The following is a 27,424-nucleotide window of genomic DNA, read 5'->3' on the forward strand; positions in this document are numbered from 1 at the left end:
TCCTCATTATACTAGGGTTTTCTAAACTTTATTATGGCTAATGGGACCATTACCTGAGATGCAGGAGTACCTACACATTTACATTTCCACTGCAATCTCTCATATGGTTTAGGAGATCATTAAATTTCTCTTGTTACCCCCAAAGAAAAACCTCTATAACCTATTCATGCTAGGAACATTCTCTGCCTGCAGTTCTGTTCCTATGAAATGTGCCCACACTTACCAGCCCTTGCCGGGCATGCCATCTTTGTCTGACTTAACACAAAGCCTCTATGCAACCTATAATTATTTTCACCCACTTAATATATCATTGCTACATGCTTAAATCCCAGCCTCTCCATGTCCTCGATCTTTTAACGTAGCTTAAAATTCTTACTGTATTGTTTACACTCAAAGGAGTGTTTATTTTTTAGCTGAAACAACTTTTGGTATGAAAACTATTTTAGGTGGTATGAGTCTAATTTTTTTTTAAAACTTTAGAAAAGTAATGGTTGAAAAATTGTTATACTTTTAAAGTCTTCTGTTACAAAAAGAAAAGAAATATAAGAGCAAGCATAATTGTAGGATACAAGCTTATGTTTATATGAATGTATTGAGTTTAAATTTTGTGTCTGCATTACCACTTACAGTAATTATCTAGTGAATTTAAAATATGTGTATAAAAGGACAAAACAGAGAAGCTTCTAATGGAAAGAGGGAGCGGGCACGATGCTTCACTGTGGCTTCATGGAGCCTTGGCCATAACAATGTCACTACGCTCGAGGCTCCATGAAGTTGAGAGTCTCCACAATGACAGCATTGGTTGTCATTAAATGAATGAAATGTGTACCTGGAAGGAAGGGGTGGTGGGAGACTTCTTGGATGAATGTCAGCGCTCATTTAGGTGTGATTAGGGCTCCCAGTACTGAGAACTTAAGTACTTTCAAGCAGCAGATAATCAGATGACTGACTTTGCATGAGAAATATGGGCATTTGTGGTACTCCTTTTCTAGATATCATTTAATTTTTCTACTGTTTGTTTAACTTCTGTTCCAGTCCCAATTTGAACACATATGGAAGTAACTTACATGTTTTACTACTGAGAATTGAATTAGGGTATTTGTGCTACTGTTTACTTAGGAACAAAGATGTATGGCAAGGTGCATGGCTAGTCACCACCTGACAAGTTCAGTGTCTTGCAGTGAATGTGATCTCATAGCTTCCTGACTTCCACAACTTACACTGCTGACTCCTCTTGCCCAGATCCACCTACTGATGTTATGCACTGAGAGAGCCTAAGGCACCTACTCAAGGCTTTCCTAAAACAGTGGCTGTATTAGTCCATTTTCACTCTGCTAATAAAGACATTCCCAAGACTGGGTAATTTATAAAGAAAAAGAGGTTTAATGGACTCACAGTTCCACCTGGCTGGGGAGGCCCCACAATCATGGTGGAAGGCGAAAGGTATGTCTTACATGGTGGCAGACAAGAGAGAATGCGAGTCAAGTGAAAGGGGTTTCCCCTTATAAAACATCAGATCTCATGAGACTTACTCACTACCATGAGAACAGTATCAGGGAAACTGCCTCCCATGAATCAGTGATCTCCCACTGGGTCCCTCCCACAACACGTGGGAATTATGGGAGCTACAATTCAAGATGAGATTTGGGTGAGGACACAGCCAAACTGTATCAGTGGCCATGTGAAGTATGATGACAGAACCCAAAAGCAACTGGAGGAGAAGACATACTCACAGACTGTTTGCTTACTAGAATCTCAGCTTTTGAGTATTTTCCACCTTGTAGACCAACCTGACCTTCCATGTAGAATTCGATGTGTATACCTTAAATTTGGCCTTTAGGTAGGGTGACCATATGCCCCAGTTTTCCCAGGATAGCCCTTCCTGGTTTATGTATGTCTGTTGTCCTGGCACAATTATTAATATGCCTCTTTTCATTTCCAGAAATGCCCTAGTTTGGATGATAAATTATATGGCCATCCAGTTGTTAGGCCTTGGTGCTTGCTACTATTCATCTAGACTTTTTTTTACCTAGTTCTGCTGGTGAAGAAATGCTGTGTGGGCCTCTAGGTTCCTTCAGACAAGCTTGTTCTCAGCAACTCACTCAATTTCCTAGTTAGAAATAAACTGAGTGCTTAATACAAAATTTCAGAGAATACAGATTTTAAAACTAGAAAGGACTTCCAGAGACTGATAGTTCAACCACTTTTTACAATGAAGTAAATGATTTTAAGTCATGTAGAAAAAATGATTTCCTTTATGGTCCAATGTATATCTTTTCTAGTAGCCTTCCTCATAGCCCAAGGCCCAGTTGGCCACGTCGTCTTGTTCTGAACAATTGTTTTCTTTGATCAGCCTGCCCTTAAACTTTTCTGACCAGAATTACTCCAAAGAGAAGCATATTTTTGTTTGTTTGTTTGTTTTGTTTTATTCTGAGACAGAGTCTTGCTCTGTCGCTCAGGCTGGAATGCAGTGGCGTGATCTCGGCTCACTGCAACCTCTGCCTCACAGGTTCAAGCAATTCTCCTGCCTCAGCCTCCTGAGTAGCTGGAATTACAGACGCTCACCACCACACCTGGCTAATTTTTGTATTTTTAGTACAGATGGGGTTTCAGCATGTTGGCCAGGCTGGTCTCAAACTCCTGACCCTGTGATCCGCCTGCCTCAGTCTCCCAAAATGCTGAGATTATAGGCATGAGCCACCGCATCTGGCTGGTTCTTTGTTTAAAGTAAGGGGTTCAAGTTATTTTCCAAAAAAACTGGAATCTACTCTTCTTGGTTAATAGCTTTCCTAGATACTAGGGAATCTTGGTACCTAACTTTTCCAATTATTAGAATCCTTGGCTTCTCCATATGGAACTTCCTTGTAATGGAAGATATAAACTTTTGGGAGTTTTGACCACATGGCTGTTTATGTGTCTACTTACATTAGAAACATGAATCTCATATTCAAGGATTCCAACAAATACACACACACACACACACACACACACACACACACACACACGTCTATACACATACATATAAAACTTTCCTGAGGTAAATCTCTTTTTGTGAATTTCCAATTCCTAAATATAATAGCAGCTCTGCTTGTATAGTTGCTGATGATTGTGAAATTCTTTGAACATAGATTTCTAAAAGATATTTGTGATAAATCCTGAAATTAGGACAGTTTAGACAATGTTTCAGTGACAAACATGAAATCTGAGACTTCAGCACTGTAAAATGTTATCTCTTCCCCACACTGCGATATAGTGCAAGTTGTGTAGCTCTTTTAGACAGTTCTTCTCCAAATCATGATGAAAGGGTCTAGGCTGCATTCATATTTCTGTTATGCCATCTGGAGCATGTGGCTTCCAGGGTTGCCTTGGAAGAGAGGGCTTAGATAATCCTGCAGGGATTTTAGTGGTCACACTAGAGGGACAGACATCACTTCCTTCATCTCTCATTAGCCATGATCCATTGTCTTGGCCCTAACCTAACTGCAGCAGAACCTGCAAAATGTGGTCTTATCAGGATGCCAGGAAGGGGAAAATGAAATAGCATTTGGTGGACACACAGCATTATTTCTGCCACAGTTCCCTTCATTGACCTGATTCTTGGCTCATTTGTCATGTTTCAATAGTTTTATATTCTCCTGCTCTTACATGTTCTTCATATTTTGAGTAAAATCATATTTAGTCTCATTCTAGAGTTCCTAGAGTTTTCACCACTTTAGTGGTGCAGATTCACCATGAAGGTGCAGAGTGAGTGGGTTCAAGAGTTTCCTTGTTCTAGTTCTTCCACTTTCTTTCACTGGCTTGAACTTCCATCCTACGTTTATTCATTTACTTATAAAGGTCACTCCTCTTTCAACAGATAACCTGCATGAGAAGCATGGAAGTAGCCAGAGAATACAGCTTTTCTGTAGCTTCAGTGATTGAAAAAAGATGTTTATTTTAGAATTTAGGATGTTCAGAGTTTGCCCACAAGTTGTTAGCATCTTCAGAACCAAACATCCAATTGGCTGATCAACAAAGTAAAATGCCAGTTTATGTTTGGGTCCGCAATTGCTAAATAGATGAGTATTAGCATTTCAGAACATTGTGTTTCCAACAGGAAATTGTATTAGGACTACAGAAAGCAGAGGTGGAGGAAAGGACAACTCATCTTCAGGCATGTGGAGACATAGATTACCGGTTCCTTCCTGGCTGGGTGGGGCTGGAGACACCACTGCACAATCAACTATTCCCTTCTCCCTTTTTAGTGTTTCTTGTCCATCATTAAAAATTACATTTCAATATTATTTCAAGACTTTTATAATTAATTAGGTTACATTTCAGTTGATGTAATTCACTCTCAAGGAGATTACAAAATAATATTTTTGAGTGAGGTGCTCAATCTTGCACATTTGTGCTGATTTTGCTTAGTTTCAATTTGAAAGTTGCATTTTTCACCCTGTTTCCAAGCCCCTATAGCAGGTGTTGGTAGATGTTTGCTCACTCAGCAGATATTGATTAAGGGCCTACTATGCATTAGGCATTATGCCAGGTGCTAGGGGTACTGTGATGAGTGGAAGAATTAGTTTCAAGGGAGGCTGGCTGTGGTCAGACAGAAGGAAAGAATGGAGTAAATGGGGATGTGTGCTATTTATAGGAAGTAGAAGAGTGGACTGGCATGGTGAGGAGGGGCATATGGTGGTGTATTTCTCTCAGTATTTGCCATAGACCTCCTGAAAAGTAGCTGTTTTTCTTCTTTAAGATTCTAAAATGCCAGAGAGACTAGAAACAGGTATGTTCATGAGAAGAAGAGACCCTTAAAAGAGGGAAATAGGATAATTAAAGTGACCTTTATCAGATTTGGGAATTCATGGTTAGAATGCCCTTGTAATTACAGGCAAAATTAAGATAACGTTGTTCCCAACTCTTAGACATGCTCCAATGATTGTGTGGTTGAAAATGTTGAAAATAGTAAATTACCTGTGGAGAGACACAGTTGGAATGTAGTTAGGGAGACCTCTCTGCCTCCTGGTGTTGCAGAAGCTTTCCGCAGAAGAATGATACCATCACCAGCTTCATCTATGTATATCATAGTGCTGGTAGCTAACTTAATTAACTAGCAGTGAAATAAGTTTCTGCACCCTGTGAGATATTCCCCATGTATACAGAGTTCAGTAATTGCCATTACTTTTACTATCTGAGATTTTTAAAAAGGAATGAGTAGACATACCACAATTTAGTTTCAAGTGTAGAATTATCCTTCAGTACACATTTGGTTTGTGATTTTAATGGGAAACATGTCTAAAGTTTAAGCATTGGCTTCCTTTCTGTGTTGGAAAGGTTGTCCTTCAGCACACACAGGACATACGCAGAACATACCCAGGAGGCCCCCAGTTACTCTGTTGACTGGTGCTCAACACCCCTTTCCAGCCCTCTTCACTGGATTATTTTTAGAATGCATCAGATGCAGCTCTCAAAATGATGCAAAATCATTGAGTCCTCCCATTTTTCAGCTAAAGAAGTAGTGTCACAGTTTCCTAACAAGAAAACCTACTATGAGGCAAAATTATAGAAAATCAGAATAGCAGAATAGGGCACGAGCTGAGGAATCTTCTGCTTTAGCCCTTCATTTTTGCATAAGAAGAAATAAAGACCCAAGTTTAGAGCATACAGCTGGCTTAGAGTGGGACCTACTCTTGTCCTTCAGTTCCCATTAGGATTAAATGAGTTAATACCATTATAGTCCTTATAACAGTACCTGTGCCATAGTAAGTGGTCAGCAAATGCGAGTTATCACTTGTCATTATTCCTAGTGATAGAGCCCAAACAGGAACCTAGATGCCCTAATAATCCAGTGCTCTTCAGGAGGCACATATTTTGTATTTCCACATTGTATAGGGAGAAATATGTTTTAAGAAGTTGAGTTAAAATAAAAATAGTGACTGCCACAATGCCAATTAATGTGTACCTAATCAGCATACTCAGTACTCTGTACTGAATAAGTACTAGGCTAAGAAATGCAGTACTTAGCCTAGTACTGCATAGTCTGAGTTAAGTACTGCATATTCATGGTTTCCTTTAATCCTCACAATGTTCTATGAGATTCACATTCTTGACCATCTCCATTTGACATACAAGTTGGGGAACTTGCCTATTTAAAAAATAGGTTTTAAACACTATTTGACTTCAATGACTTTCTTAACCTTTGTTATTTATTTATTTTAAATTTCTTTTTCTTTCTTTTGAGACAGGGTCTCACTCTGTCACCCAGGCTAGAGTGCAGTGGTGCAATCGTAGCTCACTGCAGCCTCGATCTTCTGGGCTCGAGCAATCCTTCCACCTCAGGCTCCCTAGTAGTTGGGACCACAGGTGCATGCCACGACACCTGGCTAATGTTTTAAATATTTTGGAAATGGGGGTCTTGCTATGTTGCCAGGCTGGTTCTCAAACTCCTGGCCCCAAACAATTCTTTGCCTTGGCCTTCCAAAGCTGAGATTACAAGTGTGAGCCACTGTGCCTGACCCCTTACCCTTTCTTTTATCCCAGGAATTGGCAAACTATTGCACACAAGCAATCTCTGGCCATTCTTAACTTGTACAGTCTGCAAGTTAAGAATGTTTATATGTGTGTGTGTGTATATATATACTTTTTTTTTTTGAGATGGAGTCTCACTCTGTCTCTCAGGATGGAGTGCAGTGGCATGATCTCGGCTCACTGCAACCTCCGCCTCCTGAGTTCAGGCGATTCTTCTGCCTCAGCCTCCTGTGTAGCTGCGATTACAGGTGCGCGCCACCACGCGTGGCTAATTTTTGTATTTTTGTAGAGATGGGGTTTCACCATATTAGCCAGGATGGTCTCGATCTCTTGACCTCGTGATCCACCCGCCTCAGCCTCCCAGAGTGCTGGGATTACAGGCATGAGTCACCATGCCTGGCCTTGTTTTATGTATTTTTTAATGGTTGAAAAAAATCAAAAGAAGGATAATATTCCATAACACATAAAAATTATGTGAAATTCCAATTTCAGTGTCCATACAGTTTTATTGGAATACAGCCATGCTCATTTGTTTACATACTGCCCGTGGCTGCTTTTGCAATATAATGGCTGAGCTGAGTAGTTATAGTGGAGCCCGCATGGCCCACAAAACCTAAAATATCTACTCCCTGGCCTTTATAGAAAACCCTTGCTGACCTTTGCTTTATACTCTTCCTTGGTGATTACATTTTATGACATTCCAACTGTTTAGGGCATAATTGTGGAATTTTTATAGGATCTGTCTCCTCAAGTTACTTGCCTTTTGGTTTGTTCTGTATTAATTAACATATCAATCAGATCCTGAATAATGTGAATAAAAAGAGTTCACCGTCCGGGAGGCGGAGCTTGCAGTGAGCCCAGATCGCGCCACTGCACTCCAGCCTGGGCGACAGGGCGAGACTCAGTCTCAAAAAGAAAAAAAAAAAAAAAGAGTTCACCGTTAGATTGTCTGTGTCTTGTCTTTTTTTTTTTTTTCCCCCGCAGATTGGGGAGTAATTTATTCCTGGATACTGTGTGAAACTCGATGATAACCTGTTTTTGTTTCTGTACTAACCATGGACTGAAGCTATTTCTGGTTTGCATGCCCCTCACGTTCATTTATTGAGCCGATTGTTTTTAAACCTCCAAGTGTCTTAGATGCAGAAATCACTCTATTTTCTTTCCTTTGTAGTGGTTTGTTGTCTTCTGATTATGTGGAGATTCACTACGAAAATGGGAAACCACAGTACTCTAAGGTACGGTTACCGGCGTCGGCAAGTTCTCTAGTATAAATGTGCTTATCATAGAGTTGATCAGTGCACACTGCGTTGTTTTGACGTCTGTCTCAGTAAAATCACCTGTGCTCTTTTACAATGATACTATTTTTAGTGAGCAGAAATTTATTAAAATATACAAATGTTTGAGGTAACGTTAGGTATTCAGGACAAAAAATGTTTATTGTTTTGATTATACATGCAGTACCTTTTGTGATAGTATAAAGAGCTATACAGTTCCATATCAGCACCTGAAAGTAGTTAGTAAAGAAGGATGAGGCTCATGGCCATCGAATCTGGATTAGAAGACTGGATGGGCTGTTAGAACGATTCTTTAGTGCAAATGACTTTGCTGCCCAAGAAGGGCAGAGGACAGGTGGGGGAAGTGAGATTTAGGTAGTACTTTTTCTCTAACCTTCATAACAATTCTATGAGGTGGATGTTATTATTCCTGCTGTACTATGGAAGAAATTAAGGCAGAGAGAGGGCAAATAAGCCTGCTTAAGGCCACGGGACATTGAATATGAGGGTACTTGGGTATCTGATTCCTTCATTTGGAGATGAACTTTCTTGTCTTCAGGGAGGATTAATAAAGAGCAAGTGGATTTGGATTAAAGCAAGAGAGAGAGAGAGATGATTTGTATGTAAGAAACAGTGACCTCCGTCAGTCAGGGTGAAGATCCCCAGAATGGCTACAGAAAGAAACTCTGACTTCTAGGGAATCAACAAGTGCCACTGAACCTGAGCAGTGTCCCAGTTACTGGGGGCACCAGAAAGGAAACAAAGTGGGGAAACCTCACTGGATTTGTTGTTTGTTTTTTTCCTAGATTGCTAACACATGTCAGCATAAAAGTAGCACCTTTCCCGTATGTGGACTTGTGCCATATAGGTAACTGGGATTTTCAATCTGATGGCTTCTCAGCAAATGTTTATAGGTGTCCTTCATTATAAATACTGCTCAGGAGGCCCTGGCATGTCTCAGGATTTATAACATTTCAATTTGTAATTGGATGTGTTTTCCAGCCTTTGAGTTTTGTGCCACAGATTAAGAACTTTCATGTATCATTCTTATTAGTTGTCAGTTCTTGCCTTAGGTTGCATTTGGGGGTTGTTGAGTCTCCCTAAAAGTTAGTGCTGTGGAAAGTGAGCAGAAAAGCTAAATCAAGCGCGGGAACAAGCTTCCTGGCATTTGTACAAACTGAAGCTTCTGTCAGCTGTGCCAGGGCCCTGAGCACTGCAGATGCTGAATCATGAGCCTGGAGTAGACAAGATTGCAGGGAACTTTATAGACTCAGCAAATGAGCCACATTTGCAGGACACAGAAACCTGATCCAGACTTCTCACTAAGGCACTTAGTTACTTTTTTTTTTTTTTTTTTTTAAAGAAACAAAATAGCTAATTGGCCTCCAGAGGTCATTTGAGGTCCCAAAAGGAGACCTTATCATTAATAAGACACTCCAAATCTGATATCAGTTGTAACTAAAACTTAAAAGGTATTTCAGCTCTAGCAAAAGAAATTGTGTTCACTGCAGTTTGTTTTTGTGTTCACTGCTTTTCTCTCTTTCATGACCCATTTTCTTCAAACAGCTCATATACCCAAACTTACGTGCTTCATAGATAATGAACTAACAGTCTGTTTTTTATGTGTCTGTATTTATGTACATCAGAAAAACCCAAGATGATATGGTGCACACTATTTTATATCAAGATTTTTTAAATGTAGCAAAATTTTAAATATTTTAGCATATATTAAGTAATCTTCTAAACCTTTAATTTTTAAAAATTTCATAATATTATTTCTAATTCATTTGTTATAATATGTTTAAAAATGCCTTGGTGATAGACATTTTGACTCTTTCCAATCTTTCACTATCCGAATAACTTCAAGGGAAGGCCTTCCAGATACATTTTGAATACATCCCTTATAATTGCTTCAGAATTAATTCTGAGAAAGGAATTTTCTGGGTCAAAGAGTTGGTACAATTTTTTAACACTCTTCATATATATTAACAATTTTTATTTCTGAAAGTTTGTATAAATTCATATTCCCACCATTACATATATATATATTTTTAAAGCATTTGTAAATAAACTTCATGAAGATTGTCTTTTATGCTGCTTCAGAAAATCTTTGTACAGAGTACCAGAAAAGGAAATTAATATGTAAGAATGGCTAGGTTAAACTTACTTTCACATAATGCAGCCTTTTTTCCCCTAAAGATCTCAAATTGTTTTTTTTATTTTTATTTTTTTGAGACGGAGTTTTGCTCTTACTGCCCAGAGCTAGAGTGCAGTGGTGCAATCTCGGCTCACTGCAACCTCCACCTTCTGGTTTCAAGCAATTCTCCTGCCTCAGTCTCCCAAGACGCTGAGATTACAGGCACCTGCCACCATGCCCAAATAATTTTTTTTGTATTTTTAGTAGAGACGGGGCTTCACCATGTTGGTCAGGCTGGTCTCGAACTGCTGACCTTGTGATCCACCCGCCTCAGCCTCCCGAAGTGCTGGGATTATAGGCGTGAGCCACCGCGCCCGGCTCAAAGATCTCAAGTTGTTTAGAGAAAAGTACATGCACACATTGTACACACACATGTAGACACACAATATTTTCCACGTAACTAAAGAACAGTCTATTTGGCTATGAAGTTAAATGTGAATGTGGATATTGACAGCATCCCAGGAATTAGTTGCAACCATACTTTGCAAAGAGGGTTGTCTAGGTTTTCCCATTTCACCACTAACAAGCCCCTCTCTCATTCTTACTTCTCACTAAGAAAAGATTAATGTCTTGGCTTTTACTTTTATTGCATGGACGTGGGTTAAAAGTGCTTCTTTCCATGTGAAGCAAATATAGGAGCTGGAGAGGTCAAAAAGAAGCGTGTAATATGAATGCTAGGTATCAGTCCAAGAATAAGGAAGAACTTTTGTTCTGCACTTGATGGAGCAATAGCTTTTGTTTAAGTTCCTACCAGTGCTTTGCACATAATATATAATAAAACTATTTTGTTGATTTTTTTACAACTTTAAAAAGTAATTTATTTACTTTTCTTATTTAAACAAATTTATTGGGATATAACTTATGTATCATAAAGCATATAATTGTTTTTAGTATATCTACAGAATTGTGCATCCATCAACATAATCTAATTTTAGAATATTTTCATCACTGCATAAAGAAACCACACCACCTGTTAACAGTTGCTCCCCAGTCTCTCTTTTACCAACCATAGGTAACCACTAATCTATTAAGACTTTCTATCTCAATAGATTTGCCTATTCCGGACATAAATGAAATAATATAATAGGTGGGCCTTTGTGACTAGTTTCCTTTTTCGTCCCTAGTTTTAATGAGATATAATTGAAAAATAGAAATTACATATATTTAAGGTATGTAACTTAAATTGTATATATAGGAATTGTATGTATTATTCAAAACATCAGGTTGATATGTTGGTACATTGTGAAATGGTCACCACACTCAAGCTAATGAACACACCCATCACCTCACCTAGTTATCTTTTTTTTTTTTGTAGTGAGAGCATTTAAGATCCACCCTCTTAGCATGTTTCAAGTACTATATATTTGTTGACCAACTTTGCTGATGAGCCTATTTAAATAAGTTAATTTTTAGCATTTCAGTTCTTATAAAATAATAAGCATCAACATAACACTATGAAAGTACTTTTCAAAATTAACATATTTCTATTAAGTCCTTTTTGGTGAGCTGCTAATACATATTTGTAAGTGCTTACTAATACTTTGATTTCTCTTCTGCTTACGTCAGCAGTCATGATGAATAAATAGATGAAGTGCCTCCATCCCAACTTCCCTCTACCTTATTACTATCATTATTAGGTGGGGAAGGCTTCTTTTCCTAGGTCTATTTCCTCACCCTGGCGTCTTCCTATTCCGTTGCTCATTCTTGCTCAGGGAAGGAAGAGCGGCTTGGCTGCTGGGAAAGTATGTCTGTGCAGCCAGTTCCTCCCTCCCTTTTTTTTTCTTTTTTTTGTAGGATCTACCTTCCTACAAGAAGAGTACATTCTCTCCACCTTTCTCTTCTCTGAATTGTACTGTGGCCACCCACATGTGTGTATGTGGCTGGGGTTAGGTTGTCCCACATTGTCTCTGCCTGGGTGGGTAAGGCTAGCTAACTCCTGGGTGCAGCATTAGCAGGCCTATTAGATTCTTAACTAATCCTCTCCTCCAGTATAGCTCTACAATAAATGAAGGTGACATTTTGATGTTTCAATTCTATGTCACTCTGTCATTTAGTTTTAAACCTGGGTGGGCACCAATTCATACCCATGAGGATGGCTATAATGAAAATGATGGACAATAACAAGTGCTGTCGAGATTGTGGAGAGATTGGAACCCTCATACATAGCTTGTGGGAATGTAAAATGTTGTGTGGCTGCTTGGCAGAACAGTTTGGCAGTTCCTCAAAAAGTTCAACAAAGAGTTACCATATCACCCAGCAGTTCTACTCCTAGGCATATACTCAAGTGAATTAAATACATATGTCCACAAAGAAACTTGTACATAAATGTTCATAACATTATTCATAGTAGCCAAAAGGTGGAAACACCCTAAATGTCCTTCAATTGATGAAGGAATAAGGGAAATATGGCATATCCATATAGTGGAATTACTATTCAGTCATAAAAGAAATGAAGCACTGATACATACTACACCAAAAGATAAATCTTGTAAACATTATGCTAAGTAAAATAAGCCATACACGAAGGGGCACATATGATACGATTCTGTTTATTTGACATGTCCAGAATAGGCAAATTCATAGGAACTGAAAGTAGGTTCATGATTGCCAGGGCCTGGTGGAGTGGAGGGGAGGAGAAATGGAAACTGATTGCTAATGGTTACAGGACTTTTTTCTGAGGTGATGAGACTATTCTGGAACTACATAGTGGGGATAGTTATACAACTCTGTGAATATGCGAAGAAAAACACTGAATTTTATACTTAAAAAGGTAAACTTTATGATTTCTGAATTATATCTAAATAACAACAACAATAAAAAACCCAGGTGGGGAATAAGAGTTTATTTACCCACCCTCTTCATCAAACAAGAATCCTTTAGGATTGGTCTTGTCACATATGCTCATGAATAAGCCATTCCTGTTCATTCATTAAACAAATATGGTTTTACTGTATAGCATAATGTCCTTTAGGTCTACCCATATTTGGCAAATGCCAGGATCTCCTTTTTTAAGGCCGAATGCCATTCCATTGCGTGTGTGTTTGTGTGTGTGTGTGTGTTGAAATAAGCCAGACACAGAAAGAAAAATATTCTGTGACCTCACTTATGTGTAGAATCTAAAAAAGTCGAATATGTATTTATGTTGGTGCAAAAGCAATTGCGGTGTTCGCCATTGAAAGTAATGTCAAAAACCACAAATACTTTTGCACCAACCTAATAGAACAGTGGTTACCAGGGGCAGGAGGTGGAGGGGTGGGAGTGGGGTGGTGGGTTGGAGAGATGTAGGTCAGATGGTACAAAGTTGCAGTTATATAGGCTCTAAGTCTAAAGATGGAATGGATAGCATGAGGGCTATGGTCAGTCATATTGTATGATGGGAATTTGCTAAGAGAGTAGATTTTAGGTGGTCACGCCACACGCTTAAACAAAACGTAACTGTGAGGTAGAAATAAGACATGTTAATTTGATTGACTATAGTAATAATTTCACTATGTATATCAAAATATCATGTTGTATATTTTAGATATACACAACTTTTTTTTTTTGAGACAGTGTCTCACTCTGTTGTTCAGGCTGGAGTGCAGTGGTGCAATCTTAGCTCACTGCAACCTCTGTTTCCTGGGTTCAAGAGATTCTCCTGTCTCAGCCTCCCGAGTAGCTGGGATTACAGGCACGTGCCACCACGCTTGGCTAATTTTCGTATTTTTAGTAGAGACGGGGTGTCACCGTGTTGGCCAGGCTGGTCTCGAACTCCTGACCTCAAGTGATCCACCCACCTCAGCCTCCCAAAGTGCTGGGATTACAGGCATGAGCCACTGTGCCTGGCCTGATATATACAACTTTTAAAAAACAAAAAAGCAGAAAAAATATTGATTTACCTTGTACTGTGACCTTTTTGAGGTCATAGTTCCTGTTCTAGGTACTAGATATGTATCAGTGAACCAAACAGATAAAGATCCCTGCCCTTGTGGGTCCTGTGTTCTCTTCTCACCTTTATTCTTTTCTTTATCAGTATAACCACATCACCCTTTTAGAATGTTCTTTGTGCTTTCCTTATCAAATCATCATCACAGCTCAGCCCAAGCTCGCTTCTAAGAGTGAAGGGTTTTTGGCAGCAGGAGAGCATGGATTGTGATCAGGTGGAGTAGGTCTCTGTGCGCGTGGCTCCTGGCTGGGAGGTAGGGTTGATGCAGAGTGGAGGAGATTGGAGGAGTGCGTGTTCTGAAGACCCTGTCCAGTGTATGAGTAAGGGAGGGTGGGCCCTGCAGAAGTCAGTCAGAGTCTGGCCGAGGTGCTGTATTGGAGTCAGGGTATTTTCAGACACACGGGTCTGCCTGTCTTCCCTTTTCTGAGTGTTTCCCCCACTTCTTTCTGCTTCCTTTCCTTTATTTTTCTCATTCCCTCTTCTTTTAGTAATATTTTAATGAAGTTTTCAGACTATTTTTTAAATCTATTTTCTCTTCTTTTTTACTGCCTCTCAGCTTGCCATAATTGGGTTTAAAAATTCGTGTTTGTATTGTTTCTAACCAGAGATAACTTAAAGTTTGTATTTCCACTCCTATACTAAAAATGACTCTTTTACTTGTGTGTACACTAGAATTTTTTCCCTAGTCTTTGAATTAATAGCCAGTTTTTTAAAAAGTTTCTTACCACTGCATAAATAATAATTTAAGCAATAACAAGGAAAACAGAACTATCCACACTAAATCACTTAAATTAGATCCAGGATTATCAGTTATTTGAATTTTGAGTATAAAGTTGAAATTATTATTAATCATTCAAAATATTGACCTTCCTGGCAACATTCGGAGTACATTATAGAATATGAAAGGAGCACGGGGTTAAAAAATGCCCCAAGAAATCAAGATAGCAGATGACACTAGTCCTCACAAAGCTATTTTAAGTTTGAATAGTATAATTTATGTGAACTATTAAAAATTTACGTAGCATTGGTACAGCCAAACTGTTCTAATACTTTATTAAACTACTGCAAGAACATTTTCCCCATTAAATTTAATGAAGGTAAATAATTAAACAAATTATTTAATAATTTGTGTGTTGGGGGTCTCAAGTTCCCCAAGTCTCCAAAATTATTGTTTTTTATTTCCTTATTCTGCAGTACTCAAAATCAGGTATACATGTCCCATTATAGATATCTTTTTCTATTTCTCATTTGTTATCAGCTCACTGATTTTTAAAATAGTTTAGCATATCCTAGTAGTTGATAAGCTTGAAGAATTTAAAGATATGTATATAGAATAATCATTTGAGTATAGTGTCAGTAGTTTTTATTATTATATTCAGAACCTAGATATCATAATATGCACATTTTCTAGTTAAGGACTGTGTAGTTTCTTTTCAAATGTTTATTCAGACCTGCAGGAATAGATTGAAAATATCAGTGTATGGTCACTATCAATGTCCAGGTTTTTGGGAGTTTCATAAGCAGTAAAGAACTGGCTGATGGAACTTTACCATGCAGATGGAATAATTAAACAGACACAAAGGTGGGGTGCTTTTAAAAACCAAATTAAAACTATTGGTTCTATTTCCACTAAAATGAGTAGAATCAAACAGTTCCTGTTATTATTACTATTATTATTATTATCATTATTATTTTTATAGAGGCAGGGTCTTTCTACATTGCCCAGGCTGGTCTCAAACTCCTCCTGGGCTTAAGCAATCCTCCCTCCTTGGCCTCCCAAAGTGCTAGGATTACAGGCATGAGCCATGATGCCTGTCCAGTTCCTGTTATTAGATTAGTAATACCAGAGAACTGGATATTTTTTTCCCCTACAAGTTGTTATCACTAGAGTCACAAAGTTATTATCCCCAGCCATTTCTGATTAGGAAGTATTTTAAAAGATGGACATGGCTTCAATGTGTCAGTATATGAAGAGGAAGCCTGGTAGGTTCCAGTGGGATTCTGAGCTTGGAAACCTTGGGGAGCAGAGTTATTATTTGAGCATGATATGGCTTGTGGAGTGTTCAGCTATGTGCAAGTAGCAGGCTGAGAAAGGTAGGGAGCATACTAGGATTTTTAATTTCCTGTGACTAGCCAATAACTTCCACTTATCAGATGCTCCATTTCTGTTGAATTTAATTAACTGACAGTTTTGGATCCGAAAATGCTGATGTCTGTATGGGTGCACAGAGACTTGTGTCATGGGCTGAATCGAGCCCTTTTTGGTTGTCCCTGCTGCCATTTGCCAAGTCACAGGTCTGTGACCCACTCCTAGGTGGTCAGGGCCAGCCCTCTTTAATTGTCTGAGGTCTTCCTAACTGGAGAAAGAAACATGGACTTGAGAACCTGAAGATGTGGGAATCAGTTTGTCTTTTTGTTATTTTTAGAAGAGCCTTTTGCACTTTGTTTCTGTCCCCATATGGGTACATGGAGACAGCAGTCACTGTGAGGTAATGGTTGTTGAAGATGGCCAGATCCCTGGGTGGAAGGCACCCCTGGAGCTGACTGTCCAAAGTCATGATTGCCAGTGCCCTTTAGAAGTGGGCTTCCTGTACTGGCCCACTTCTGTTATGCTTGGCACCCAAGATGGATTGCTCTTTCTCTCTCAGGATTTATTTTATATGAGATAACTCAAGATCTTACTTTGCAGTGGTCTGAAGTGTTACCAAATAATATTTTTCCATAGTACTCTTTAAAAACTTGGTATTAATTTAGTAATAAAAAAATCAGAAAATCCTCTAATACTGCTAGTACTAATACTAAATTGGAAGCTACCAAATTGTTTATAATGCTTAATATAACTACACAATTTAGCTATTAAAACTTTCTTATGATGATAAACATCAGAGATTGGATGTTGCCTGAAGTCTCATTTAAGTTTAAAAAAATACAGTGATTCAAGGCCAGGCACGATGGTGCATGCCTGTAATCCCAGCTACTCAGGAGGCTGAAGCACAAGAATTGCTTGAACCTGGGAGGTAGAGGTTGCAGTGAGCTGAGATCATGCCACTGCACTCCAGCCTGGGCGACAGAGTGAGACTGTCTTTAAAAAAGAAAAGAAAAGAAAAGCAGCCCTTCACTGTACACACACACACACACACACACACACACACACACACACACACACACAGTTGTCCTTGAACTGCACGGGTCCACTTATATGTAGACTTTTTTCAACCAAACACAGTATTTGTGGGATGCAAAACCTGTGCATATAGAGGGCTGACTTTCCATATATGTGGTTTCCACAGGGCCGACTGTGAGACTTGAGTATGTGCAGATTTGGGAAATATGTAGGAGTTCTAGAACCAATCCCTGACTGTATAAATATATATTTATCTCTGTTTTCTCCCGATAACCCACCTAAATAACAGTTAGGGGATAAAAAAGGATATGAACCCACCAATACAAAGACAGGAGAAGAGAAAACAAGCAGGTGAGATGTAGCCATAAAATTTCAGGAGATGGAAAGTGGATGAGGGGTGACTCTTAGCTTTGAGCTTTTCATGCTCTGCTAAGTTCGTATGGGGGGAAACCAAGAAGAAACAAGTCAACTTATGTCACTTATCCCAGAAAGGCAGAAATAAAAGCATCTGAAAAAAGAAAAATTGGTTGAAAGTAGATGTAGAGCGGTTAAGTCCCCAATTCACTGCCTGCCCTGTGGAGCCAGATAAGCAGATAGGAAGTCGGGGACTTCCCTAGTCTGGTAGGAGCTCATGTATGGAAAAAAATGGATAGGAGAGAATTCTCAGCTATATTTTATAAACAATAAAAATTATTATTTTTATTATTATAAAATTCTTTTATAAATATTATTTATAAATATTATTTTTATAAATAATAAAAATTTATTATTATTTATTTTAAAAAGCTGCCCAGAACTGAAGTGCATAGTTTTCTTGATTAAAAGATGTCACAGCAGGAGGCTGAGGCAGGAGAATCTCTTGAACCCGGGAGGCGGAGGTTGTAGTGAGCTGAGATCACGCCATTGCACTCCAGCCTGGGCAACAGGGTAAGACCCCGTCTCCAGGAAAAAAATAAAAATAAAAGTGTCACAGAGTACCCAGTACAACAAAGGAGCAAAAATTCTAAAAATAAATAAATAAATAAAAATGGAGCAAGAAAGAAAATACAATAATTATAGTGGCAGAGCTGTGAACAATATTTGTGTACACATAAACAATGAATATAGATTTAACTAAAACTGGTGATATGAATTAGAATGTACTGGGGGTGAGAGAGGTTTTTGAGATCCTATATTAGGTAGATAATTTCTAAAATGGAATTAGTCAGAACATAAAAGTATAAACATTCAAAAATATATAGCCAAACACCAGAAGAAACAGCTTAAAACATTAAAAATGGTTGCCTTGGAGGTGGAGGGGAAAGAGGGACAAAGGAAACTGCTGTGTTTTTTTAAAAATAAAACTTGTAGTTATTATTTGACTTTGAAAACTACATTCATATATTGCTTCTAAAATGTTTTTAAAGTTAATTTTTAAAGGTAAGAAAACAAATAAGATATTGTATAATTTTCCATCAAAAATGATTATAAACAAACTTTTGGAGTCTCTCTTCAGTCAAGTGGAAGTCCCTATTCTATAACAACATCTGAAAAGTACCTGTACTCCTACAATACATACTTAAGAAATGTATGTTTTATTAATTACCTTGGTGTCATTGTTTTTTAAAGCCTTTTCTCCTTCATTCAATTTAACACACACATGCTTGTTATAAAAAAGTTGAAAAATTGCCTAGTCTTATTTGCAACTTTATATAGGAGGAGTTTCTAGGGTTATTAATACAGTGCACATATATGCCCATCCTTGCATTTCTTTTTGCTTTATGGAAGCACCCAAAGAATTAATCATAATGCATAAAATACAACCAATCAATGAAACCTGCTTTCCAGGGTGGAGAGCACTGTTACTACCATGGAAGCATCAGAGGCGTCAAAGACTCCAAGGTGGCTCTGTCAACCTGCAATGGACTTCAGTAAGTGAGAATCTCATTGGCATTTTATTCATTGACCCTTTCCAGTTTCCCTTTTATGGATATATATATTTTAGTGACTCTTCCGTGCCAGTGCTGTGTTAGGGACTGCATATGGAGTGGTGCACAAGGAGGGCAATGTCCCTGTCCTCTTGAACACTTAGTGTTTGCAGGAGATTCAGAGATTAACCAAATGATTACATAGATGAATGTTTAATCACCATTGTGTTAAGAGCTGTAAAGGGGAAGGACAGATGCTTGTGGAGTGGCAAAACCTAGTCCAGGAAGGTTTCCCAGCGGCATATTCCAGAGGACATATCAGTTAGACCTACAGCTAGACTTGAGAGTCGGTAGGCCTTAGATCTAAGAAACTTAGACCTAACAGTAAGTTGGAGTTTGGAGTTAGCCAGGCAAGGGTGGGGTGACAAAGAGAGGGGTTCGCACATTGACCTAGGGGTGGGCTCTAACAAAACCATGTGTTGGCACCTTTTAGACCTGGACACAGTAGCACCTCATATAAAGACTTAGTTTCGGCCATGTGATGACAAAGAATCTTGAAACTTTTTGCCCTTTTATAAAAAACCTTATGTCCCTGAAAATTAAATGTAATTTGTATGACATAGAGTCATACTGCTTGATGGCAGTTCAGAATTTATAAGCATAAAGATACCACTGTTTGCTTCTTCAGAACCAGATGGTTTTAGATTATTCTCATATATAAAGAATCTGTTTTCTTACAGATGATATTGAATTTGCATAATTAGAAATTTGTATAGTTGTACATGGTTCTGGAATAATTACTTTAGAGACTGCCACTGAGTGAATAGTCCTATCCCAGAGTAATTTTCTAATCTGTCTGTTGAATTTCAAACATCAGTTTTATCAGGTATAATTCGCATGCATTTGATGTATACTTTTATAATTTTTATAGCCTCCATGCTGCCTAATAGAGTGCTGGGGCCACACTGGGACTCCATGCAGATATATGAATTAAATTTGTGACAGTGTAAAGGGATTTGTTCAGTTATACTCTTTATTTTGAAGACACGATAATGAAGCTCACTTGCTATTTCTTGCCATTTCCTGTGTTTGTTTATTCCCTCCTTTGTGTGGTTTCTTTTGTGCTAGTGGCATGTTTGAAGATGATACCTTCGTGTATATGATAGAGCCACTAGAGCTGGTTCATGATGAGGTGAGTCTATGCCATCAGTTGCCTGATGGCATTCTACTCCTCCAGCAACTTTGTCTTTGAGAAGAAAAGAGAAAAGAGTGTAGATTTCAAAGTGCCTTTGTACATGTTAACTTATTTCAAACTTAGAGTAGTACCCTGAGTTTTGAAGTTTTAAGTTGCACATGCCAGGCCCACGTACCCGTAAAGGATAGTAAAAGACATCAAACATAGGTTTTCTGAAGCAAATCCTAGTCCTTCCCAGTCTATGAAAAGAGCAGAGAGGATATTTTGTTTTGTATTAGCCAGCCTCCTTACTTTAAACTAGCTTTCATAGAAGTCATTATACGAAAAAGATACTTGCACACACACATTTATAGCAGCACAATTTGCAATTGCAGAAATATGGAACCAGCCTAAATGTCCATCAATCAGCAAGTAGATAAATAAAATGTGATACACACACACACACACATGCACACGCACCATGGAATACTACTCAGCCATAAAAAGGAATGAAATAATGGCATTCACAGCAACCTGGATGGAATTGGAGACCATTACTATAAGTGAAGTAACTCAGGAGTGGAAAACCAAACATTGTATGTTCTCATTCATATGTGGAAGCTAAGCTATGAGGACGCAAAGGCATAAGAATGATACATTGGACTTTGGAGGCTCGGGAAAGTGGAAGGTGGTGAGTGATAAAACACATTGGGTACAGTGTACACTACTTGGGTGATGGGTGCACCTAAATCTCAGAAATCACCACTAAAGAACTTATTCATGTAACCCAACACCACCTGTTCCCCAAAAACCTATTGAAATTAGAAAAAAAAAGGCTTTCATTCTTACTGTCATCTTTAGACAATTGTGTGACTATAAGAATGTACTTGACTTTTATGAACCTGAAAATCTTTAGTGGGGAAATCTGTGGGCTGAACTATGATTATATTATAGAATACTTAGTTTTCTTTACAGATAGGGAAGAAAATAATATTTAGAGTCATGCACAAACCAGTGATTTAGACAAGAAATCACATGCTCTAATAGTGTTGCTTGCTAATAGAATGCAATCAAATTTAAAATTTGACATATATTCAGTAAATATTGTATTGAGGGCTTACTACAAGCTGGGTATTATTTTAGGTTCTGGGGATACTTTGGTGACAAAATAGACAGAGATTGAGCCAAATGGGGCTTATAGTCTACAGAGGCAGATAGGGATACACAGAATGAATAAGTAATTACCTGTGGTATGTTAGATAGTGATACATGGTAAGGAGAAAAAGTGAAGCCAGGAGAGTGGAGAGTTAAATTTTTTTTTTTTTTTTTTTGAGATAGTCTCGCTCTTTCGCCCAGGCTGGAGTGCAGTGGCACTATCTCGGCTCACTGCAAGCTCCGCCTGCTGGGTTCACGCCATTCTCCTGCCTCAGCCTCCCAAGTAGCTGGGACTACAGGTGCCCGCCACCGCACCCAGCTAATTTTTTGTATTTTTAGTAGAGACGGGATTTCACCCTGTTAGCCAGGATGGAGTTAAATTTTTTATACATACACAGTTTCGGGAAGTCCACCAAGAGAAGACAAGTGGTGAATGAAGCACTTAAGGAAATTAGAGAGCTGGAAGAACATTCTAGAAGATGAGCAAATACAAAGGCCTTGAGGCAGGAGTGTGCCTAGGGTGTTCGAGGAGCTTTGAGGAACCTGACAGGGTTGGAGAGGAGTGAACAAGGGGGAGAATGGGAGGAGATTAAGGCACTGAGAGGTAACAGTACAGAAGTCAGATCAGTGAAAAGAACTGTAGCGGGAAAATAATATTTTGTGAGTGATAGAGTTAGATTATTGCAGTTATTTGATGGGGAACAGAAAACATTTTTTATCTTTAGGGATTTCAAATTTAGATAAAATTGGGCTGGGCGTGGTAGCTCACGCCTATAATCCTAGCACTTTGGGAGGCTGAGGTGGGCAGATCACGAGGTCAGGAGTTTGAGACCAGCCCAGCCAATATGGTGAAACCCTGTCTCCACTAAAAATACAAAAATTAGCTGGGCGTGGTGACGGGAGCCTGTAATCCCAGCTAGTGGGGAGGCTGAGGCAGAAGAATCGCTTGAACCTGGGAGGCAGAGGTTACAGCGAGCCAAGATTGCACCTTTGCACTCCAGCCTGGGCGACAGAGCGAGACTCCATCTCAATAAATAAATAAATTAATTAATTAATTTTGAAACAGCTAACAGTTAGATAGGCTACTGATAATAAAAGCTGAACAGACAAACTTTTGTTGTCTTGGTTATGGCGATGTATGTATGAATATGGGGTAAATTTCAAAGTTGATGCAGAAAAGTTTTAAAGGGTTGGTGTTTGAATAAACCTCTGTCATTTTCAACTAGTAACTATAAAAATTATCAGGTAATGAAGACAGCCCACTTAGATAAAGACATTTTGATTAAGTAAAATGTTATTTATCTCACTCCAGTAAGGAAAGATCATCTGTGTACAGCAAAATTATTCGACTCATTCAGCAAAAACTCTGACTTTGATTTCTGGCTTTGATTAATGGCCCTGGTACCCTAACAAAATCCACAAAGAACAAAACACAGATTCCCAAATAATAACTATTTAAGCCTTAGAGTTTTTTAAATGTATAAAATGAGATAATTTTTTAATGCATTCATAGTAGGGCAATTTTGTAGATTTGATGAATTAATAAATGTAGGTGACAATGTCTATTAAACTGTCATAAGGATTTATAAATATAAACTATTGTTATAATGTTTAAAGCATTGGTTTTGCATTGTTTACTTGTGATCATATTATTCAGGGCCTGATTGTTACATGCAAATTGCCTTCTCTTTGCCTTCCTTCCTGTTGCCTACCTTTTGGTTATGTAATGATTTGTCCTCATCCACACTATGGGTAGAGGAAAGGAATAGTGCTTTAAACTTTAGTCGATTTTTACTGTAATTAATTTTAGATATTTTGATGTTTGTTGTTAGATATTATTGATTTTAGTATGCTTTGCGATAAGTCAAGTAATATGCATGGGATATTTCTAATGAGAATTCATGTTATCTCTCAAGTAATAAATGAATAGCAAAACTGTTATAAGTTTTATGTAACCTATTAAGAAGTTTCTTTTTTATAACTTTTTCTGATTATAAAACTAATATAGGAAATTTGGAAAAGCAAAACAAATACTTAAATAGTAATTTTCCATTATCCTGTCCCCCAGAGATAACTTCTTGTCATGTTTCAGAATATGTTCTTCCAGTTTTCAATGACATAGTCCCATATATTTTTAAAAATAGATTGGATCATTATTTTATAAGATAATTTTAAGACAATGATGTATCTCCCTGAGCCTCAATATCTTCATTTGTAAAATAGGGATAAACCATGCACTATATGGCGTCTTTGTCAGGACTAAATTAAATAATGTGTACATTAACAGTACCTGATACATACTATGCACTCAGTAATGGAAGCTAATAGGAATAAGAATAATGGTAATAGACATTCCTAAAAGCATAATTTCTAGGGCAAAAAATGTAAATGTTTTCACGTTTGTTGATATACCTTACTAAATTTCTCTCTCACACTATGCCACCAATTTCCTCTCGCCAGCAAGGTGTGAGAGTGCTTTTGGCCTTACAATGGTAATTAACTATGGATATCGTAATTTTTAAAACTTCATCAGTTTTATGGCAAAAGTTGGTGCTTCATTAAAAAAATGCATGTTGAAGGAATATGAAAGCATTCGGCATGTTTTTACATGTTTATTGACTTTTTGTGTTTCTTGTGAATTTCCCATTTATAGCTTTAAAGAAAGCTAAGATTTAAGAGTAACCAGTAACACTATGTTTTTATCTAAACTGGGGCAATTAGATGATACTCTTTTATTTAAAATTAAGATTTCAATAAGACATATACTTTTCACTTTTGATAGCTAAAAAACTGACATGTAAATATTCCCATTTTAGGAAGGACATTAGAGAAAGTTCCAACACTGTTTCATAGAGGCTTGTTCACATCTTGCTTTCTAAATTGCCTACAATTGTTTTGTTTCAGAAAAGCACAGGTCGACCACATATAATCCAGAAAACCTTGGCAGGACAGTATTCTAAGCAAATGAAGAATCTCAGTAAGTTTTAACTAAAAATAGCGATTATATTTTATGTAGTATGAGCTTTTACCTGGTGGAGCTCAGTAGATATGCAGGCTTGTTGGAAGTGGAATTGGTCTGATATCTGGGGTGAACATCGTGGATCAGCACTGGAATGAGTGGTGGCTCTCGTGTAAAGAGGCATGGAGAGTCATTTCCAATGCAAAGACTAAAACATGAAGACTTTGAGTAAAGCTGCCTTGGGAACCAGAAAGTGTGGCCAAATTTAGTACAGTGATTTACAGTGAGGTTCATCCTGAAATTTTCCTGGCAGTTTGCTGCTCTTGAGCCAGCTTGGATTGCCTCCCTCTCATGCTCTGCTCCAGACACATCTTAAGTGTGCTAATGTTGGAAGAAGCTTCTTTTTGATTGTTGGGGCATGTGATTTTATTTCTGTATATTACTGCTAAAAGTCTTTAATAATTTATGCAAAAGCTAATGCCATACATTATTTTGAATGCTAAAATGAATTAGACATAGTAGAACTCTGTCAAATTTTCAGATATTGTCAAGTGGTTGTATATCAAATATGCATCTTCTAATGAATCTTGAACATTATGTTTTCTTGATGTTTGGGACAAAATTACATTTGAACTATCTTTGTGGTCATGAGAGTGTGAAATATATAACGATCAGTGTGCTTTTTTTTCACCTTAGTTTGACATATATTATCAGTGCCACTGTTTCTTCATGTAATATTTTAAAACATACTCCCATTGAAATAAGCATAAAATTTTGATACTAATTTTTCCTTTCTGCAGCTATGGAAAGAGGTGACCAGTGGCCCTTTCTCTCTGAATTACAGTGGTTGAAAAGAAGGAAGAGAGCAGTGAATGTGAGTGTGGCATTGAGCCTTGGGTGGGCCTATTTTACTCAATGAAGTCATGTGCCTATCACCCCACATTATCTAAGTGTACCTAAAACAGTTCAGATTTTGGGGACTGTTGTTTAAAAATGAAAACAATAAACAAAAAACCCTATGATTTGAGCCTTAACACACTGCTTTTTATTGATCTCTTTCTGTTAGTGATTCAAACTGATTACGGTAGTCTCTGAACCCTAACGTCATCTAAAGAACGTGTTGTTTTAGCTCTGTTTTCTACGTGTTTTCTGATGATAATTGCAGTGCATTTTATTTTCTATTTAAAGTACAGCAGACTTTTCTTTCTATATGGCTTATATAGCGTCATATAAAACATTTCTGTTAATAAAAAATCTAGAGAGAGGAGTTAGGTTTTGAAATGTTGGCTAATCATACTTATTTATATTACTTTCAGATTAAAAACTCTGTTACACCAAACTTTAAAGCTGTATGTGTTTTTCAGAACACAATGAATTTATTTGACTATTAGCAATATAACAGTTTCTAAATAAAAATCATATAATTGTATAATCAACTACTGTTATATACTTCACATGTATTGATAAACGTATAGGGGCTTTGTAATTGAAATTATGTTTCTGGTCTTTTCATAATAGGATAGAAAGCTGTAATGATGGGGACTGTTTAGTAATTACATGGTGAATGCTATGTAACTGAGAATTAATTCCACAGCTTATACATTACATGGTAATTTACTAGATAACTTAATGAGTAACTATAGTAGAAATTGCACATTTTAGATAATGTTTTGCTGAGTGTATTTTTTTGTGAAAAAAATAGACCACCAGCCATCAAAAACTTAGTTCCAGTTTAAATTTTCCTCCCTTTTATGAAACTCTTATGATAATTATGGATACATTTATTATATATTATATAAATTATTATTAGATCTCTTTTAGCTCATTCATAAAGATGTGGTTGGTAATAATACGTTTTACAATGGCTACTGTTCTTTCCCTACAGTCCACCTCATCAAATATAAAGTGATCAATGACTATGTACATAAAGAAAAAAGAGCCACTGTTATAATTTTCCAACTATGAAAAAGAAATAAAAGTCCAAATGAAGGCTAAAATACTTACTCTTAAAGGATTATCTAGTTAATTTAGAAGACTTTAGACTGTAATAATTGCCAATATTTGTTCCTTTGAGAAATTGAGCGGTTAAGAATTAGCGTATTATTTTTAGAATTTCACTCGAGTGAGTTAATGTTTCTATTTAACTACATTGATATCTGTATCAGATATATCTGGAAGTAATTATAACTTATGCTATTCTTATTAAATGAGTTTTACATAGATTTTCATTGACGTTTTAAGTAAATATGAATATTTTATCACATTTTAATGTGAAATTGAGATTTATTTATTTTAACATAATTATGCTATAATTTTTCTCTAGAATATTTTTACATATAAAAACCATATACAACAACATGGACTGTTTTCTATGTTGATAAGTAAGTACCTTAATAATAATAAAATACAGTTATTTTCTAAATACTTGAATATGTACCCATATTTTATGATCACTTTTTAAAATTTGCCTGACCAACTTTCTTCTAAGGTGTTTATAAAGTAGGCAGCAGAGAGTTGTTCTGAAATTCAAAGTCTTATCTACAACTTAACAGTGAGCACTAGAGAGATTTTATGTCAATCACCATTCTGACCATATATTTTTATTTTCCGTAGCCATCACGTGGTATATTTGAAGAAATGAAATATTTGGAACTTATGATTGTTAATGATCACAAAACGGTAAGAATATAGAGTCAGTGGGTTTTAGAACAGATAGCTTACTTAAGAAAGAATACATTTTACTTTATAATCATTATTTTTTACTTACTAACCCCAAGATATTCAGACATATTAAGTGACTTGATTTATCTGTTGGTGTTTGGAGACTCTGAGTTTTATAGAATTTTCACAACTCTAAACTTTCCTTACATTTAATAATTATAATTAATAGATTTAGCTATCTGGCATCTTTTGTCTTCATTTAAAATTCTTATTCTCTACTTTTCTTCATCTATGTATTTGGTCACTGCTTTCTAATTTTATTCCATGCTTTTGTCCTGCTAATATGTTATTTTTTCTTGCTAGTTAATTATGCTTATGGTAGATACAATTGTAGGAGGCAAACATATAAAATAAAGGTTTATCTAAAGTGAATATCTTTGATGACTTATCGTCTTTAAATATTGGAAAGATGAATAATCTCGTGTTAACTTCTGTGGCAGTAAAATGTGATTGAATATGTCATTTCAGTAACACTTAA

At 37.2% G+C, this 27,424-nt stretch overlaps 1 protein-coding gene across 3 annotated transcripts in view; it reads left to right on the plus strand.

Annotated features, from left to right (window-relative positions):
• ADAM23 (ADAM metallopeptidase domain 23) overlaps positions 1 to 27,424 on the plus strand; it is a 177,591-nt gene that overhangs the window by 80,115 nt on the left and 70,052 nt on the right. For all 3 annotated transcript variants that reach the window (XM_009444104.5, XM_516049.8, XM_009444105.5), the window contains exons 4-9: positions 7,682 to 7,745; positions 18,858 to 18,940; positions 20,066 to 20,129; positions 24,171 to 24,243; positions 25,026 to 25,099; positions 26,839 to 26,904. In XM_009444104.5, the coding sequence (XP_009442379.1) occupies positions 7,682 to 7,745; positions 18,858 to 18,940; positions 20,066 to 20,129; positions 24,171 to 24,243; positions 25,026 to 25,099; positions 26,839 to 26,904 (424 nt within the window). The remainder of the gene's footprint in view (positions 1 to 7,681; positions 7,746 to 18,857; positions 18,941 to 20,065; positions 20,130 to 24,170; positions 24,244 to 25,025; positions 25,100 to 26,838; positions 26,905 to 27,424) is intronic.

This window comes from Pan troglodytes, chromosome 13, assembly GCF_028858775.2.
Source record: "Pan troglodytes isolate AG18354 chromosome 13, NHGRI_mPanTro3-v2.0_pri, whole genome shotgun sequence".
Lineage (NCBI taxonomy): Eukaryota > Metazoa > Chordata > Mammalia > Primates > Hominidae > Pan > Pan troglodytes.